This window comes from Brassica rapa, chromosome A02 (genome assembly GCF_000309985.2).
Source record: "Brassica rapa cultivar Chiifu-401-42 chromosome A02, CAAS_Brap_v3.01, whole genome shotgun sequence".
NCBI classification, from domain to species: Eukaryota; Viridiplantae; Streptophyta; class Magnoliopsida; order Brassicales; family Brassicaceae; genus Brassica; species Brassica rapa.
The window spans coordinates 9527940-9548315 of NC_024796.2; the positions used below are offsets into that span (position 1 = coordinate 9527940).

Genomic DNA, 20376 nt, shown 5'->3' on the forward strand with positions numbered 1-20376 from the left:
TTGTAACTGCCACAAAGGATAAGAAAAGGTGGTGATACCCCTATCGGTTTGAACCACTAAACTAGTGCCACGTGGAAAATAATTTCATGAATCTTATCTTTATCTATAAATGAAATAGGTGATGATAGTGCTACTCATTTGATTTTCTACTGGGTTTGGCCCATTCTTTAATAGGAAACAAATAATATTATTTAAGACTTTATATATATTCAGCATTTATCATATTCAATTTTAGTTTAAATGATATGGTAAGGCCCAAATTAAAACTTTGATTGGGCCTTTAAAAATGTGAATAAATTTTCATGCCTAAAATGAAAATCTAAAAATATGTAATCAGAATAACTGATGTGTAAGTTAATATACTAAAATATTGATTTATAAATTTAAAGGATTTCAAGTTATATTCATTACAAATTGTCTTTCTCTTTTTCAATATTCTCATACTAAATTTTACTTTGTTCCAAATGGTGGATAATTTGTATCATTTAGTTCAAGATGTGAATCTACGAGTCGAATTTACTACTAGTCCTTCCTGTAGAAATATTCCTACGAGTGTGACTGGTAACCAAAAGAATGAGGAGGAACACTATGTTTCTTAATATTTCTTAAACTTTTTACCATTCATAAGGAATATGTTTTCCTTTTTATTCCTCTTCATTCTTTTGTTTTATAGAGAATTATAGAACAAATCAATTCCTCGTTAATTTTGATAAGGAACCATCATTCCTCATCATTCCTAAATTTTATTCCTACTCATTCATTTTCTATCTGTTCATATTGTTCTTATGATAGTTACTAGTCACATTCGTAATGAATCAGTATGAGTGAATCAATATTTAATATCCTTGATTCAAAGAAAACAAAACCTCATGGTGATAATAACATGTTTGCCACTGATCTGGGGCTTAATGGGTAACACCACTGGGTGGATAATTGAAAAGTAAAATTCTAATTTATTTTTCCTTTTCCTCTGAAGAGAGGATGTGATATGTGATGGAGCTATGGCTTTTAGTGATTGTATGTTGATGATTTACAGGTGGGTTCTGGATGTGGATAACCTATCATTCAACACAATAGCATAATGGGTGAAAATTGGGGGTGGGGGGGAGGGAATACCACTCCAATCCCTTACCTCTTTAGCAAAGTAAACCCTTCCCACAGAAATTGAATCCATAACTTCTTAGAAACCAGCAAAGCTAGTACAATTTAAAACATTGTTTTTTACAACAATATTATGATCATTGTTGTTTCAGTAAGAAAGCTTCTTTTAGTCGTCTCTGCTCTATCAAGGCCAGTACAATATACTTTTGTTTAATGTTTAGATAGGGAATATCTGTGACTGATCTGGCTACCAAATAGTAAGAACATTATCTCAAATTGTTTGGTCTTATTTGATGTTGTCAAGAACTAAATCCACAACAAACTCGTTCTGTTGTAACTTAACCGAAGCTAAAGCAAAACGAACTCTCTCAAACAAAAATCTTTATAAGCAGTTAAGAAAGACAATGATGAGAGACCAACCAAGATGATCAGTTTACTTGCACTGGTTGTTGGTATTGGATGTAGAACTGTTGGTCAAAGCTTTGGTTACCACATGAGAAACGATTCCAACCGGGCAGAAGAGAAGGCAAAGTGAAACCGAGTGCCTCGTCTCGATCTTATTCTCCAAGCCATCATTAAAAACTTGTCTGCATAGAAACAAACAAAACATGTGTTATGAGAAACATGTTTTAGACTTTTGATTAAAAACCAAAACCTGAAAATTGCAACAATACCTAGCAGCAAAAAGATCAATAACAAGAAGATGAATCCAAGCAGAAGCAAGAGTCATTTCACTTGAAAACATTTTCGCTATTCCAGACAACTGCAAATAACCAAAAAAGAGAGAGAGAGGAAAACATTTAGTAGCTACTATGAAGCATTGTTATAGAGTTTGTATTGAAAACAAACCTCTGGCAACAAGTATTTACTGGAAAACATGTATTTGAGCGTTTCGGGTGTCCAAGAAAGGTACAACAAATACGCGTATAATACGCCTAAGACGACATACGGTATGCTACTCTCCATACACTTCTTGGTCTGCACAGAAAGAGAAAACACATATATTCAATTTCAGATGAAAAACTCTCATAGTTCTGCACAAGAAGTTGTAAGACTGTAACAAAGAAAAGGACTCACAATTTCAGCTTTAGGAGCTACAACCATCAGAGTGTAAAAAGGAAGAACCGCGGTTGTTCCGACAGCAAATACACTGCTTGCGATCTGAGACGTAGCCATCCCTGAACATCAACATGTTTTTAGTCTGAAATCACTAGAATCTCTCGACAAAGTTTAAGGCCTCAATGTTTTCAGTTAAAAAGAGACATTACATGAAGCTCGTACGCAGGAGCGTTTCTTGTGAACAAGGGAGGACGAATTGGATGGGAAAAGAACGATTCTTGATCCTCCGTTGAAGCTCCAACGATTATGGAATCGAATCTTTAAAGACTTGTTGAGAGAAAGACTTGCTGACACCGAGCTCTTAGCTACAAAGCTCCGATTCATCATCTGTACCATCAAAAAAATGAATCTAATCTGATTAAAAAACAAAAAAAAAAACAAAAAACTTGATAACGACTTTAAGTCAGAGAATCTGAAATTTTCAGACAGAGACGGGGCAAGCGAACTCAAGCGAACCCTTTAATTGGCTGATTTGATTCTTAAGGATAAGGAATCTAAACTATATGAGTACTAGTAAGTAAAGCTCGACACAGAAACTAATCCGACAATATCAAACAAGTGTACATGAACATACAATAATTACAGATGTGTATATATTTTGGAGTAAACTAAAAAAAGAAAAAAAGCGAAATACCGAGAGAGACGAAGAAGACAAAGGCTGAGAAAAAGCCATCTCCGATTCGATTCACGAACTCTTTGACAGAAACTGGACCTTCATTTAGCTTCTACACCGAACTGTAATGCATTTTATTATGGGTAAATAAAACAAATCTTAAAAGAGTTTTTCCAGTGACTAAAAAAAGGGAAAGAAGAAGAAAGCCTTTACGTCACTCTTTCTTCTTTTCTCAGTGTCTACAATTATACTCGTCACTTTTGTGGCTCGTCCACTCACTTCAACCAAAAAAAGGTTGTACTTTTTGTTTCCGTAATTTACTTTTTTCCTATTGATTAACCTTTTTTTCTTTCTTTTTGGTTATAAGAGATGTTAATCCGAAATTTTTAAACTAATAAATATGGGATCGATATCTCTGTCATTTAAAACATTCATCTTCACCAACCATTGTTAAATATTGCAATGAAAAAAATAATCAAATTCTAGTATCTTAATACCATGCTGAATCATCCAGCCACTAAATCATCATAGAGTGATTACAAAAGCATTAAAATCTTGTAAGCCAAAAAAGAAAGAAGCGTCTGCGGATTCTACAAACAAATTACTCAAGCAAAAGTCGGAGTTCCGATTTATGGTGACTCATAAGATAATTAAAAAATAGAAGAATTGATAATATGGCTAAATTAAATATCATCATTTCAAAGGATATTAAAAATGAATGGCTTACTCAAAATCGGGATGAATGTAGGTAGACAAGATACAAAGTTGGTTTTCCACCATTACTTCGGTTGTACTTTTAATTGTATCATTATTTTCTTATGACTTTGAGAATTGCATTAAGGGAACTAAATCTCTTTTTGGTCAACTTATGGAGTTATTTAAGGGAGAAAATCTTCCCTATAAGATAAATTTAATATTTGTAGAAAACAATAAGAATATAAATAGACATGTGGCTAATTCTCATTGGGTCTGATTGGTAAATGTTTTTTTTCTGATTGGTAAATGTTAAGTGTAATACATTAAAACCTCTATAAATTAATAATGTTGGGACTTTAAAATTTTATTAATTTATGAAGATATTAATTTATAAAATTTTCCTTTTTTTGACAGCATAAAATTTTCCTTATTTAGATATTTTTTTATTTTAAGATATGTTTATTCTAAGATAAGAAAAATATTTGATTTTAGTGTGTAGAAATTAATTGTTATTTTTTTTGGAATTTGACATTTATATTAATTTTATTATATTATTTGGGGTATATAATATATATTGCATAGAACTTAAATGTGGTTTTAGATATAATATTACTAAATCTTATCAAAAATATTTTAAGTATTAAGAGAATATAAAGATACTTCGATTGTGAATATAAAAACAAATAATATAATAATTGGTTTTTGCTATATAAAATATGTATACATATAATTATTAATTTATAATTTTAATGGGACCATATATTTACATAGAATTTTTATAAAAATATTATCTTATTATTTTATCAATTTGTGTCAAATTTTGAACCGGTCTAAGTTGGAACTGGTAAAATTTATTAATTTATAAAAAATATTAATTTATAGAGTATTAATTTATAGATGTTATACTGTATTAGTAGACTAACGTGTTGTAACTTGTAACAGAGAGGAAATAAAAATTAAAAGTTAGAAAAAAAAATTATATCTATATTTTTATTTTTTTGAGCTTTTTTATATGAAGAAGAGAAAATATCTAAACATACAGAGGATATAAGACATTTATACGTCACAACCACTAAACACAAATGAATTAAAAAAAATATCGGATCACTAGATACTTAATCCAAAAAAAAAAAACAGATTTCCCGTAGCGACATACAAGTGACCAAAATATGTCCTAATTGCACTTGAAGAAATAAAAAGACACCTTTACTAATCTCTTTAGATTTCCAAAGGACTTTCCATTTGTTAAGAGAGTTGAGAGCTGACAAAAGAAAGAGAAGACTACGCCTTTGGTCTTTCCAAAAAGCCACACATAACAGAATTTTTCATACTGACAATCACTTTTTCCAAGTGTTGAGAAACAGCACTCTCAATCACTCACTTGAAACAGATGACCCTAGCTTCGTTCAACTTGGAAACAAAGGCAAATAATCTCATGCTATGAAGAATAACCTCTCTATGGTGATCCTGAATAACCTAAGCACCTCCCAATATATGATTCTTCTGATAAGATCATAACAAGAGTCATGACATCGTGTGTTCTCCACTTGTTTATCATGTTCCATATTTGTTTAGTTGGCATTATTCACTTGACATCTTTTGTGTATTTAAGTGATCGAGTGTTTTATTCAATAGATATGAAAAGAAAATTGAAGTAAATTGTTTCTTAAGTGTTAGGGATCCATCATTAGGTATCAGAGCAAACTCTCTTAGCTTTGAGGAAGGCCTTAATCGGCATCCAAGCACATTTTTGTTTTTGATCTGGACCACTTTGTGGTATCAAAAACTCCTATCTCTGTTTTGATTCGGACCACAATTTGTGGTATCAAAACTTCTATTCAAAAAAAAAAAAACCGTTCTCCTTGTAGTGCACGTATGAACAGCTTGACAACCGTTTGAGCATGGAAGATGTGAAGATCAATCCTCCTTGTAGTGCATGATGAGTTGCAGAAATTGAAGCATGTTATGATGAATGAATTCAAACGTCTGCGGCAAGTCATGAGTCGTCCGGTGAAAATTACCGAAACTATCAAAATCAATGGTGATAAAGACTTGGCGGTTCAAGGATGTTCATGCTTTGCTTCTTCACCAAGAAACAATGAGTTATTCAAAGAATCCATTGATGTGTCCCATGATGAAGCTCTAATCGCACAGTTTTGGATCTAGACCGTTGCTCACAAAACACATTGGCATGTCAATTCTGATCTGACGCGTCCAATCCAAAGCCATGAACCACTGACCCCAACGCCAAAGAAGCTCAGCCAAGACGAACCAGTTTCTGGTAAACCACCACCATTACGTGACAAGAACCTTGAGGATAAGGTTCTTTGGAGGTTGGAGAACCAAAAATTTAGTTTTGTCCGCCAAACACTAAAAAATCATTCCTGAAAAAAAAATAAAAAATTCTACTTCTCTCTTGTATTTATTTTTTTCTTTTCTTTTCTCAAATTGAGATCGAAGAATATTAGTGGAGGAGGAGGAGCGTAAGCCACGAAGGAGCTGCTGTCGGAGTTGCGTGACGGTAACACCGTCGCTCCTCACCACCTCCACCACCACCGCATCTCAGATCTTAAGACGGATGGTTCAGCGGAGACAGTCGACCGGTTCCGTTTCCGGCGAGTAGTCTTCCTGGAACGTCACCGTTTGGGTGATTAAAAAAGCCCCTCCCCTTCTCATGGCCATCAATGGCTAGACTCTTTGCCCATCTCCCTTCGTCCTCCTCTTCTTTCGATTTCACCAATGGTGGAGATGCTCATATCATAAGCTTAGACAATATGTAAATTCTAGGGTTTGGATTCATTAATCTGGATTTTGAATTGAATTATGGATTATTGATTCGGCTTTTTGATTTTGAGCTCGTGCTTATTGAGGGTCATGAGATTTTATGTTTCACCAGAGAACAACTGCTTCAGCTTAAAGAGGTAATTAGTGACCCAAGATTAATGGTTCTTGATGTAGTTGTTAACTTGAACTTGAGTCATTCACCGTGTTTCTTGTGTGCAGGCAATCCAAGTCTCTGGGGCATCTGATCTTTTCGGCGAAGAGCAGAGCTGGGGCCGTTCGGTGAGGAGATGAAGAATCAATTGATCTAGGATTGTTAGAATAGGGATATATCATTTGATTCTTCATTTACTGTTGTTCTTACTGATGTAACTCGATTGATCACCTAGTTACGATAACATAAACATATTATATAATACACTGAAAGTGTTTGTTTAAATACCTGAAAGTACTGTAAATGAGCAAAGTGTCATTAACCAGGGGAAGTTGATGTTACTGTGCTTGTGAACTTATCAAACCTAAATTGAATGTGGTTTAAATTTTAAATTCAACGGAAGTTAGTATTTAGGATTCTATAACATAGGCTGTTAACACTACATAAGTAAGTAGGTTAGTTATATCTTCATGATTTATTTTCGAGACATTTCTTAATTATAATCCCTGTTAATTTATCTGTTTGTTAATATTGAAGTGTTTTCCCTGAGTATTCCATGCACCCAATGACATCCTATTGTTTACATCTTTGTGTTCTTTGCTTTCTTGCTTATTTTATTAACAATTTTTAGAAACAGAAAATCAGACAAACAATTTTCTTTATAGCTTTAGATAGTGACTTGTCTGAATTCTCTATGTGTGATCTTTGTGTACTTTAATGTGCATTTGCAGTTAGTTGGTCGGGTTAAAATCTGAGTGATTAGTAAATAAATTATCATCTTGAAAAAGCAGATGACTAACTGAAGGACCAGAATCCACAAAGTTAACCTCATTCAAAGTTCATGCATCCTCAGCCTTATTGAAAAGATGATAAAGGCCTTCAATGCACAAAACAAATAACTCAGGGGACAACAAATATCGTTCCTTTAACCACCCTCTTCCGAGCCCTATTAATCCACGAGGATTATTGTTTATAAGAACTGAAAACGTCACTATAACAAAACATTACCCCTTCTACACAAGTTTAATGGAACTCTAAAGCAGTGAGAACTCTTTAAATACTTTCATTCAAATCTATCATATGCCTTGGACGTAACAGCTTTCACAGCCACTAATTGAGAAGCAACGTAACATTATCTAAGGTATACAAACTATGAAAAACTTCATGGACAATCAGGATGTTATCAGATATTTGTCGTTAATGAAGGCTGATTGACAAGGAGATATAATGGTTGGAAGTAAAGGTTGTAGCCTCATGATCAGTAGCTTAGATATAATCTTATGAAACATCGAGCATAAACAAATTGGTCTAAGATCCTTCCCTCTGGAAGCTGTCATCACTTTTGGCACAAGGAAAATATGAGTATGATTCCATTCCATTGAAAAACACCAAAATAAAGAATAATTTCACCTCAGCAGAAACTTGAGGACCATAATATGTCCAAAATATATGAAAGATCAAACTAGCCATTCCAATTTCCAACTGGTCCCAAAAAACCTGATGCTCGGACGGAAAATACCACTTTATCTATTTCATCATCATTAACATGTTTATTCAATTCTTCATTCATCTCATATGTTATTTTAGGACATAAACCTTCAAACAAGTCTTCAAAATCCCTTGGATCTTCAAACTTAAACATATCATTGAAATAAGTCGAGGCAATCTCTCCTTTTGATCTATCTTCCTATGCTCAACGCCATTTGAATCCTGAAGAACACCCAAGCAATTATAACTTCTAGTATTTTGGACTGAAGCATGAATTTTTTTCGATTTTCTTTCTCTGATCTTTAACCATTTTTATTGCTTCTCTGGCTCCAAAAGAATTATCTTTGTAAGCTTTCATCAATTCTTATTGTAAACAAAGAATTTTACACCTTCATGGCATATCAACAAATTATTTCTTATCCAAAGCTTCTTGAAGCTTTGCGTTGAGATTAAAAGATATTTTCCATCAACTTAAAGCCTCTCAGCATCTTCTGATTCTCTAAGCCACACTGCAAGCCGTACCTCTTCCTCGTGCATTCCAAGCTTTTACAACAGTTTCCTTACCATTAGTAAAATTAAGTAAATGCTTATCAAATCTGAAGTATCCTCTGTATGAGTGATTGGAGTTAACCAAAGATAAGAATCGGTTTCTGAGACTGTCCTATCTAAGAAAATTTGATTTGGAGCTGGAGATCTTCTCATCCACTCTTTGTTGTTGAAACCTCTATCGACTTTGTTCTGGATCTATTACTTGCCTCTCATACCTCTCCTAGTGAAAGGATTTACAGAATTTGAGAGCTTACTCATTTTACAAATCCATAACATCTCTTTAAAATCCTCAAACGATGAGTCAAATCTACTTGGACCCCTAAGCTTTTCACTATAATTATATATAGCATTAAAGTCTCCAAACATGCACCACTCCCTACTACAAGAAATGTCAATCCAAACAAGCTTTTTCCACACCAAGATTTTCCATGGGATCACTATATACACACGAAAAAAACACTTCCGATCACCATTTGCATCTCCGTATGAATAAAAATTTAATGTGAAACTAGCATACTAATATATATCCAGTGTTTCTAAAATAGCAAACCCTCTTTTTCCGATAAGGTCAAAGTATGCACTTGATCATAACCCAACCAAACTTTAATATCTACCAACATATTTCTATTATGCAGTCTTCATAATAAAAGCACCTCGGAAAATATGTTTTACGTATTTCCATGAGGAAGAGAATTATCAAATCATGAGACCGTACGAATCCTTAACAGTTCCATCCCATTAAGCTCAATATGGGTTGGATAGTCCCTCATTCGAGACTATCACTGGAACAATTGGCTTAAAATCCTTTGATGTTCAACCCATTTCAACTTATGCCTTCCTTTTCACCACAATCCATACAGCTCTACAAGGATTTAAGACCACATTTTCCTTCCTCACCCCATTTTAGCCTTCCTTAACTTCCTTTTCACCACAATCCATACAGCCTTCCCTAACTTCCTTAATCTCGAAGAGATCGCCAATTCCATTAATTTTGGAACTTGCATGCCAAGTACAATAGACTGAGATGGAGATCCTCTGAATCATAACCAAACACTATTCTTTTCCCTTTATTAAGATCCGTAGTTACTAAAATGATCATATTCCAAACTAAGAAAAGTTTTCTTAAGAATAATATCCTTTTCAGCTTCTCCAATTGTTCTTCAAACCCTTTCTTCAAAAACTTTCCTTTCCTCACCATTAGCCATTAATAAGTATTGTTTCATTCGTTCAAGGACTTCAAGTATATTCTATTATCAATATTTGTTATTAATTCTAAAACTTTTTTTTTCAAAATAAAAAACTAAAAAAAAATAGCCAACTAAATTTTATCTTAACTAAATCTTTATTTTATATATAAGTTTTGTTTCTAATAGAATTATGAATATAATATACAATGATATATACAATTATAGTATAAAACAAAAATAGTAATATTTTAGATATAAAACTAAACCATATAAAATTTTAAGGATCAATTTATAAAAAAAAAATCAAAAGTAAAATAACATTTTGGATAGCGTTTCTTCAAATTTGAGTGGATACTATTCATATTTTCATTTTTCTTATAAAATGATACACCAAAGAGAACGTTTTTCCTTCATTTTTGATGCTTTCCTCAAAATGAAAGACCATTGGAGATAGTCTAAAAAGTATATACATGCAGGCTCTTTGTTTGAGGAAATAATAGAGTAAGAAGATAGATTTTGTGGGCTCTTTGTTATGATAATTTACGTAAATTAATTCTTTTCTTTTCTGACCTACCCCCGTTTGGTCAATCTCCACCTTGTCTAATTAACATAAGGAAACAAATGAAAACAAAATGTACTTTATGTATTCAATTACGATAAAAGTTATTTTGATAATAAAATCTTGATTTATTTAGATTAGCTGGAAAAAATAAATCATTTATTTTTGTTTTTAAAGATTTTTCATAACACATTATTTTTCTAAGATATTCACTTAAAAAGTATTTTATTTAACTAATAAAAATTGAATTTTTCTACATAAATTATATATTTAAAACTAGGTAAATAACATAAGTAATTACAAATTTACTCAGCATAGCTCCAACAATATGGTTATGTGAATATGTTCAAACGTAGTTTGATTGGAAAATGTTTAAGATGAATGTCCAAATAAGAAATGCGTATGATCCACATTTCACAATATCGTTGAATATACTATGGTTAGATGGGAATAAATATGAATATATGAGATTCTTATCTACAAAGCGTATCCTAAAGAATTAATGTCCACTTATGTTTCCATCACATATTTCCAGTAGGCCCATCTTTTACTTCAAGATATTGTTTAGAAAATGTTTCTACACCTCAAACATGTGACAAAGGCTTTAATGTAAATCTAATTTTTCAAATGATTACTTCATTTTAATGAAAACCCTTGTTTTTTGTATCTAAATTTAATGATGACAATTCAAAGATTAAATGTACTTGTCATACTATTCTTAAACTTTAGTAGATTTCATGTTTTGAGAAATTATGATTTGTTTTTCTTGAATGCAAATTCAAAATCAATGATTTATAGAACATCCATATTTATTCATCTGACATTTGAGGATCCGACCGAAAATGTCTTTCAATCATAACACAAACGCTAAATCCGGATTTTTTAAAGAAAAATATAAGATTATATAGAAAACATATGATAGAATCAAAGGTGGAGAAGGATAAAGTTTGTTGTTTACACAAAGCAACAAAGCTGTGAAATTAAGCATCGCCGAAGCTTAGTGGCTTATAGGCGATGAAACTGATGCACTGGGCTTGACGGTTGTTGTCGAATCCGATGATCCTAATGAAGGCGTTGGGGTACTCCTTCTTGCACTCTTGCACTTCCTTCAACACTTGAGATGAGTCAGTGCATCCAAACAAAGGAAGCTTCCACATTGTCCAGTATCGGCCATCATAGTATCCAGGGATGTTTCCGTGCTCACGGTACACAAAGGCGTGCTACAAAAAAAAATTATACAAACCATAAATAGAGACTCCTTAATTTAATTTTCTACAACAAAAATCTGCATATGATATCTAAGCACAGTTTGAGATGGTTACAAGATTCATATGGTGATTATCTATAACATAGTATCATTTACAAGATCTATCTATTCCAGATATATAAGAAACAGTTCTTTCAAATTTTCTTACCTCCAACTCAAACTCTATACATGGAGTCCATTTGTTGCGGATAAGGTAGTCAACTTCCTTGGCTATTTCAACATCGGTAAGGTCAGGAAGATAAGAAAGAGTCTCAAACTTCTTCTTACCAATAGGAGGCCACACCTGTTTATAACCAATCAACAAAAGAAATATTAGTTTTGAATAATTCATAATTGAAAACCATCAATTTATTTTGGGTATAAGAAATATGTATGACCTTCATGCAGTTAACTCTTCCGCCGTTGCTTGTGATGGAAGTAATTTTGGTTTTGGCCTTGCATGTCACTGGGAAAGCAGCAGATGACTTAAGTCCAATGAATGGTGCGACCATTGTGGCATGAGACGGAGAAGAGGCTATTGTAGCGGAAGAGAGCATAACGGAAGACATATCTCCTTTTCTATTTGTTTTTTACTATGTGAGTTAGGTGTGGGTATAGTGCTTTGGTCGTCTATATATAATGGTATCAACAATGGAAACAAGCTGTGGAGTGATCAGAAGGTTGAGAATACATGAGATTAGTATAATAGGATTTAGACCGTTTGATTTTGAGTGGATATGTGTGAATTTTAATTTCATGGTAACAGCCACAAATGCTATGGAAAAGTGGTGATATCTTTATCTGTTTGAACCACTAAAATAATGCCATGTGGAAGATAATTTCATGAGTCTTATCTTTATCTATGAGTGAAATGTGTGATGGTGGTGCTACTCATTTTATTTTCTGGTGGGACCCATCCCTTAAAGGGAAACAAATAATAATACTTTATGCTTTATATATTTTCTCCATGTTCTTATTTTGAATTTTCTTTAAAATGATATGATATGGCCAGGCCCAAATTGAAACTTAGATTGGGTTTCAAAATTTTTTAAAAATAATCATACCCAAATTGATAACCTGAAAATATGTAATTTGAATAATTGATGTGAAAGTCAATTTATTAAAAAAATATCGATTTATAAATTTGGAAAATTTCAAATTATTTTCCATCACAAGTCTCTCCTTTCTTCGATAATATTTTATTTTAGATTGAATTTTACTTTGTTCCAAATGGCGGACAGCGTGCATCGTGTAAGTGAAAATCTGAATCTTGGAGTCGAAGATGAACCAATAGCCTTGTCGTGTGTAATAAATTGGTCTGGTGAAATTAATTTTAACTTATATAAAGATACTAGATTCAGAAATCAACATTTCATGGCGATAATAATCACTTTGTTTCAGATGTTGGGCTTAATGGGTATCATCACTGGTTGAATAATTGAAAAATCAAAATTCTAATATTTCTTTTATCCTCTGAAGAGAGGATGTGATATGTGATGGAACCAAGGCGTTTAATAATTGTATGTTGATAATTTATATATGGGTTCACAATATGGATAACCTTTCACTTAACATAATACCATTAGGGACTCATACCATTATTGGTGAAAATTAGGGGGATACCAGATCAAATTCTCAAGCACTCCTCCTCAATTTTAATCCTATATACTCCTTTCTGTAAATTTAATTTAATATTTTCATTTTTATTTAATTTAAAAAGACCCATAAACCCTTATTGAATTTACATATTTACTAATTATACCATCTTCTTTAACCTAATTTAATCATTTCCTCTCATCCACATAATTCATTCTACGCTTCTTCTCCTTCTTTTTCTTTTTCAAGTTCTTCTTTTTTCACTTCTCTTCGTCATTGATTCTCACCAAAGAGTGAGGTTTAGATTTTATTTTCTTTTTCTTATTCTTTGTCTTTTACAATTTTGGAATGGGATTTGGAATTGTTCTCCATGTTTCTTCTTTTCGGATATCTTCTTATTTTTTCGTTTTTTTTCTCATTCGGTTTCCCTCTCTTTCCATCCGATTTCCTAGATTTAGAAAGAAAATATGAACTATGAAAAATTAAAACTACAAACCCAGAAAAACCAGTCACACCAAGTTATACCACCGCTCGAGTCTAACTTGGTAAAAGTGTATAGTTTTGTATAACTAGAACTTAGTTATACTAAATTGACCATTGTTGAATGGTACAACATAACTAGAGTTTTATTTATACGAAGTTTCAAACAATTGTACAATTTGGTATAACTATAAGCTAGTTAAACCAAGTTTTACTCTCACCTATTGAAATAATTTTGAATTTTAATTTTTAATTGGGGGGGGGGACAAGTGAAATGAAAGACTCTTTATACGGATTAGGTGAAAAAAAATCAGTTTTGCTATTTTGTGAATTTGGTAACACACCAATATCATTAGAGCATCTCCAACCCGCTCCATATTTTACTCCAATATGGAGTGAAAAATTGAGTAATGAAAAAAAAACATTACTCTATAAATGGAGTAATGTATTATGTTTTGTTCATTACTCTATTTTGTAGTAAAATGTGAAATAGAGTTGGAGATGCTCTTGAACTTTAGGGTAGTCACATCCCTTCCCACACACCTAGGCCGACTATGCAAGTCTCTTTGTTGCCTTGGGAGTTGGGACAACATACATTTTCCCCTCATACCATTGCCTTAATTTTAATACTAGAAGGAGCAGGCAGAACGTTGAACATGAATTAGAAATACTATACTCACCTTTTTAATTGAAGATGTCTAGAAAAACAAAAGGATATACTTGTGTAACAAAAAAAAAAAAAAAACCTCAAAATTTTGTTAGTAGAAGTTCATAGTCACTTCTCTCCATTACTTTTGTTGTGAGATAGAGATCTAGGTATTTGATTGGCAACACAGATACAGACAAACCAACTCTTTATGCCTCATCCTCAAGGAATGATTTTCCCGGACATGCCGCAAAGACCATAAATTTCACAATGTTAATGTACAGACCTGACATGCAAACACCATCAGCAAAGACTCCAAAGTAATAAGAGTTAGGGATACAATCAATAAACAGTCCAGTATCATCAGTAAAACTAATGTGGGATAGATTAATTTCGCGACACCTGTTTATAATTTGGATAGGACGTTATTCACAATCACATACAAATAAGAAATAGAAAACATCCTTGTCGACCACTCTAGATCTCAAGAAAAACCCATTCAATTTACCATTAATTGAGACCGAGAAAGCAGTTGTATCAATACACCTCATAATCTATGTTACAGAGATCTGGAGCGCAGAGAATAGATTCAATGAATGGTCACTGAACAGTATTAAAAACTTTGGAAATGTCCAACTTAATTGTTGTCTTCGAGAAAACCATGCTCTTATGTAGTCTTTGACAAAGGTTTTAACGAGTAAAATATTCCAAAAAAATTTATCTTGGACAATGTTGTTGGGATTGTTAAAGCCCATGTCCAACTCTATATTATCCGATTAGTATGATATTGTCCACTTTGGACCTAATTGGCAAATCCGCATGGATTTACTTTTGGTTTTCTTCCTAAAAGACCTCGTACTATTTAGAGTTAAACATCTCTTTATATATTCGACACTTCATGTCTAATTCTCCCATGTGGGATTTAGTTTGTTATCTCACATTCTCCCCCTCAAACTAAGGATCACATTCATCTTGTGTCCCACAACGGACTTCCAGGATCTTTTGACTTGATCTCTGCCACACACACCTCCCAATCCTAACTCGATGGGTCTTGTTCCTACTCGAAGGGTATTTTGGTATTTTCTTGCAGATTTCTTGTCAACCGCTCTGATTCCAATTGTTGGGATTGTTAAAGCCCATGTCCAGCTCTATATTATCCGATTAGTATGATATTGTCCACGTTGGATCTAATTGGCAAGCCCGCATGAATTTATTTTTGGTTCCTTCCCAAAAGATCTCGTACTAATTAGAATTGGATATCTCTTTATATATTAGACACTCCATGTCTAATTCTCCAATGTGAAACTTTGTTTGTTATCTCACAAATGTACATTATTGAAGCGTAATAGCCTCCGATTGAGTCTCCTTGAGTCTCGTACCAATCAATCAAAATGATCTTGTAAATTATACTACAGTACACTATGAGCCTGATGTTGATGCTCCTTGGTTATAATCCATAGAGGGAAAACGGTTAGATAGTTGTAATAAAGTCTCTTTCTATTGCTGACGACGCAGCTTTACAGAATTCTATTGGAGAACTGTCTGAATCTGGAACATGGAGAATAATAATTAGATCCTCTATTTCATTTGCTATACTACTTTTATCAGCGAGCTGCATCTTCTCTGGTACAACAGAAATTTATTAAGTATGTCTTATCTCTTCATCCGGTCATAAGAAAAAAATGATATATTTAAAGGTGGGCACAAATCAAATATCAATTTTTTTTTCGGAGATATTTGTGATCTGATATATTTCGTTCGATTAATTAATTATCCAACCTGATTTGATCCACAACTATTCGGATGTTCCGTGTCCCGTATATCCGAAATTTTTTATTTTTAACTGGATATCTGATTCGATACGTAAAAATAAAATTAAACATAAAAACTTCTAAAATAATAAAAATAATATTTTATTTTAAAATGAAAAGTTAGATACTTTCAAATTTTTGAATAACTAATATAATAAATTTAGTAATACAAATACTGTAAAATGTAAATAAATTAAAATATTTATATAATTTATATATATATACATATATATATATTGAAATGTATATGTATATATGCATATAACGGATTGGATCAGATTTTCATACCTAAAAATATTAGTAGTTGTGATTTGCTTAGTTTCTTACGGATATTGATTATTATTATTTGTTTTGTTTCGCAAAGTTACATATATCCAGATTTTTTGGTTCAAATTAAAATAGATAACGAATCGAATCAAAATTTACGAATATTTTATCGAGTCCTCAGGGGCGGACGGAGGAGAGGAGTGGGTGTGGCACTTGCCCCACACTCTTTTTTTTCTTTTCTTAATAGTAAATAAAACTTCTTTTTTTTTAACTTGGTTTAAGTTTAATTAATCAAAAAAATAAGAAAAGTGCCCCACCCAATTAAAACAAAAGATTGCTCCACTCAGTGGGGGTTATTAGTTGGTGTATTTTGATGGATTTAAAAATCCAAACTAAATCTAGTGTTATTGGTTCTATGATTTTAAAATATGTATTGAAATCATGTGTTATTCGTTTAATGATTCATAAATTCTAATTCAAATCAAGTGTTATTCGTTTAATGATTCATAAATTCTATTTCAAAACAAGTGTTATTCAATCATACGGATTTACTAATAGATTTGATTTCATAATGTATTTGAATGGATTTGCATAGATTTCTTTGTGAAAAATATAAAGGTCCAAATCCGAAGGAAAACCTCCGGATTTGTAAATACTAATCCGAGAAAATTTGTAAATTTGTAAATTTTATTTGGATTTATAAATACTATACGGATTTCTAAATCAATAAAAATATATAAACCAATAACACCTCCTCAATCAAAACAAAACAAAAATGTTTTAGTCCAATTACAAATAAAATGAATATGCTCCAGCCCATATAATTACCCTAATATTTTCTAGTTGAAGTTGAATGTTACGGGTACTATGTCTATTTTCTTTTGTAAAAAAAAAAAAAATCTACACACAAAAGAAGCTTTCTTATTTCTACTAAATTTTTTTTTGTTGTAAAAACAAAATATTTCTACTAAATAGCACAAACCTTTGTACATGAAATATGGTGTTGACATTAATTATAGTTATTAATTTAACAATTGAACATTATTGAATCCATCAAAATTACTTCTTTAGATTTTCTTCTAAGTAAGATTATCTATCATTTCTAATAGTTTACCATATATTTAATTTCAGCTAAATTATTCACTTTTTCACTGTTTACCGTATTTGAAATACTATTATAGTTATTTTTATTAAGTGTTTATGGAATAATATTTTAAGAAACAATGTCAATCTACATTGAAAACCAATGTCTATAGTATAATATAATTTTATTAATTATATATATTTTTTATGTTTTTGGTTTGTTGTATACTTTTAGTTTATTTTGAGCTTTTATATATGTGACTATGTTATATTTTGAAAAAAATTATTATATTTGATATAATAAATATAATTATGTGCCTCAGTCTAAATAAATGTCTGTGATCTGCCCCTGCGAGTCCTATGTTTTGGCGGGAAAACGTGTTTTTTTGTGGGAAAATGCATTTTTGTTGTTTTGGCGGGAAAACGCGTTTTTGCGGTTTTGACGGGAAAACGCGTTTTTGCGGTTTTGGTGGGAAAACACGTTTTGGCGGGAAAACGCGTTTTTGCGGTTTTGGCGGAAAAACGCGTTTTTGCGGTTTTGGCGGAAAACACGTTTTGGCGGGAAAACGCGTTTTTGCGGTTTTGGCGGGAAAACACGTTTTTGCGGGAAAACGCGTTTTTGCAGAAAAATGAAATTTTTCGGTTTTGGCGAGAAAATGAGATATTTCGGTTTTCGCGGGGAAACGTGTTTTTGTAGTTTTGTCAGTTTTCGTATGTGACAAAAATGATAATATTTTTTTGTTTGTAATTTGTGAATTACATTAGGGCAAAGATGAGGAGGATACGAATATGTGGCATTATGCAGGGGATTCAAATACAAAATTTACCATGCTGAAAAAAACAAAAAGGTCAAGACATAGGATCATCAGGTTACAAAACGAAGAGGGCCAATGGATAACATATGAAGTGGGGGGAGGGGTGGGGATTCCGACCAGTATCATTTCACAGATAAAGACTCGGTTAACAGCAGTAGCGACTGAAGAGGAAGTTAGACAAGTTTTGTTTATGATGATCTCAAAAAGCTCCAAGTTTAGATGAAATTATAACCCTCTTTTTTCAACATGCCTGGCATATAATTAAGGTGGATCTTCTTGATCTAGTGAACAATTTTATGCGGACATGGAGATTGGATGAAAGGTTCAACGTAAAGAATATATGTTTGATTCCCAAAATGGAGACCTACTAGTTTGACCGAATTGCGACAAATAATTCTTTGCAATGTGGAATATAAGATCATTTCAAAAGGTGATGTGCGGAAGGCTAATGAAATGTCTTTCGATACTAATCTCGGAGACCCATTCGGCGTTCTTCCAGGGCGGTCTAGTTACATATGATATTTTGATAGCTTAAAAAATGTTTCATAGATTAAGGACAAACAATTCATGCTAAAACAAATTTATGGCGATAAAAACGGATATGAGTAAATCTTATGATAGAGTATAATAGGCCATTGTTCAGGCTTTGCTAACAAAGATGAGATTCAACTCACATTGGATTTAGTTGATGATGGAATATATTACATCGGTGCAATACAAGGTCTTACTAAATGGCCAACCTCGAGGTCATATAGTGCCTAGTAGAGGCATAAGGCAGAGGGATCCACTGTCTCCATATTTATTTATTATTTACACGGAGGTTTTGATTGCCAATATTCGGAGAGCAGAGAGCAAAAAAGGAAGAGTGCTTTGATTGTCAATTTAAGACGATTGTGGATTTTAATACAGCAATGCTTGGAATGCAATTCTGGTGTTTGATCGAGAAACCAAATTCATCATTCGCCAGGATTTTTAAAGGGCAGTATTTCAGAAAGACAAGCCCTTTAGAACTGATTCGATCTTATTCATCATCCAACGGTTGACGAAGTATTGTATCAGCTAGATCTCTGGTTAGCTAAGGACTAATCAAAAGAATTTGAACATGATCATCTATCTTAGTATGGAATGATCCTTGGTTTCCAGTCTCTCGCCCGAGACCAGCAAACAGTAAATAACTTTCAGATTATTATATTATTGGTGGAACAAGAAGAAGCAACAATTATTGAGGGGGTTCCTTTAAGTAGACATTACATTTCAGATAAAGATGGATGACATTTCACACAATCAGGTAAATATATGGTGAAATCTTGTTATGACGTAGACCATCACTACCCGGATAGACAAGACCACTTCAACTTTATGGTCCAGACACAAAGGCTTTTCGGGCTCATTCCTGAAAAAGAAATGTCTCCCAAAGCTGAACACTACCTTTGACAAATCATTACATGATGTTTACATGTACAGAAAAATTTAAAATCTTGAAGTATTAAATGTGAGAGATGTGCTGCATATGAGGAATCAGTAAACCATGTATTATTTCAATGTCCACCAACTTTTCAGGTATGGGTTTTTGCAAACATGGATCATCAGTTTTAGAGGATTTCATCAATCACTAAAAATGTTCATTTTGTTTGGATTTTATGGTATATTTGAAAGCTCAAATGATAAGATTTTCAATGGCATAGACAGTGATCCTAGAGATATTCTAAAATTAGCAGAGACATGAGGCATAATAGGCTATACTCTGAAAGGAGCCACAAATCCAAAAAAATGGATAATGGGACTCAGATTAAAAACATAAGGATCATAAAGGAAGAGACCTAAATAATGCTCCGAAGTATAGGTAGATGGTATTTCACTGATGGATCATGGAAAGATAAGGTACTCTGGACCCGACGCCTATAAGAGGTGGAGGTGGATGCGTCTTTTCAAGATTCATCAGAAGCAGGAGGAGAAGAAGTGAACTGGGATGGGAACTGTTAGTGATTAGACCTTTTATATGACTGAACTTCCCCGCTGGTAATGACTGGTATAGTACTCTGGAAGGGTTTGATGGATTGATGGAGGCTAGAAATACAAGAAATAACATTTCTCTTCTACACACAGAGTTTGAAGTCTTCATTTGGGTGATGGAAAGCATGAAAAATCTACGAAAATTTCATGTAACATTTGCGATAAATTGTTT

General features: G+C 32.7%; 2 protein-coding genes and 1 long non-coding RNA gene across 4 annotated transcripts; 1 reads left to right on the top strand and 2 right to left on the bottom strand.

Moving 5' to 3' along the window:
• Positions 1–1332: 1332 nt before the first annotated feature.
• Positions 1333–3121, bottom strand: LOC103852370 (protein ABA DEFICIENT 4, chloroplastic). Of its 2 annotated transcripts, XM_009129274.3 has the most exons (7): positions 3047–3121; positions 2855–2955; positions 2370–2547; positions 2179–2279; positions 1951–2079; positions 1776–1864; positions 1333–1688 (listed from the first exon to the last, which is right to left on the bottom strand). In XM_009129274.3, exons 2-7 carry the CDS (start codon positions 2891–2893, stop codon positions 1535–1537), a joined length of 690 nt encoding a protein of 229 aa, XP_009127522.1. In that variant the 5' UTR covers positions 2894–2955; positions 3047–3121; the 3' UTR covers positions 1333–1534. The 2 variants fall into 2 exon arrangements, with proteins under 2 accessions (XP_009127522.1, XP_009127521.1); XM_009129273.2 differs by having other exon boundaries at positions 2855–3052.
• A 453-nt stretch (positions 3122–3574) lies between these two features.
• On the top strand, positions 3575–8798 carry LOC103852371. Its single transcript, XR_629908.3, has 2 exons — positions 3575–6450; positions 6533–8798. It is a non-coding gene; the product is annotated as an uncharacterized LOC103852371 (long non-coding RNA).
• Positions 8799–11024: 2226 nt separating this feature from the next.
• Positions 11025–12144, bottom strand: LOC103852372 (ribulose bisphosphate carboxylase small chain 1B, chloroplastic). The gene is made up of 3 exons (XM_009129275.3): positions 11892–12144; positions 11663–11797; positions 11025–11467 (listed from the first exon to the last, which is right to left on the bottom strand). Exons 1-3 carry the CDS (start codon positions 12060–12062, stop codon positions 11228–11230), a joined length of 546 nt encoding a protein of 181 aa, XP_009127523.1. The 5' UTR covers positions 12063–12144; the 3' UTR covers positions 11025–11227.
• Positions 12145–20376: the final 8232 nt, after the last annotated feature.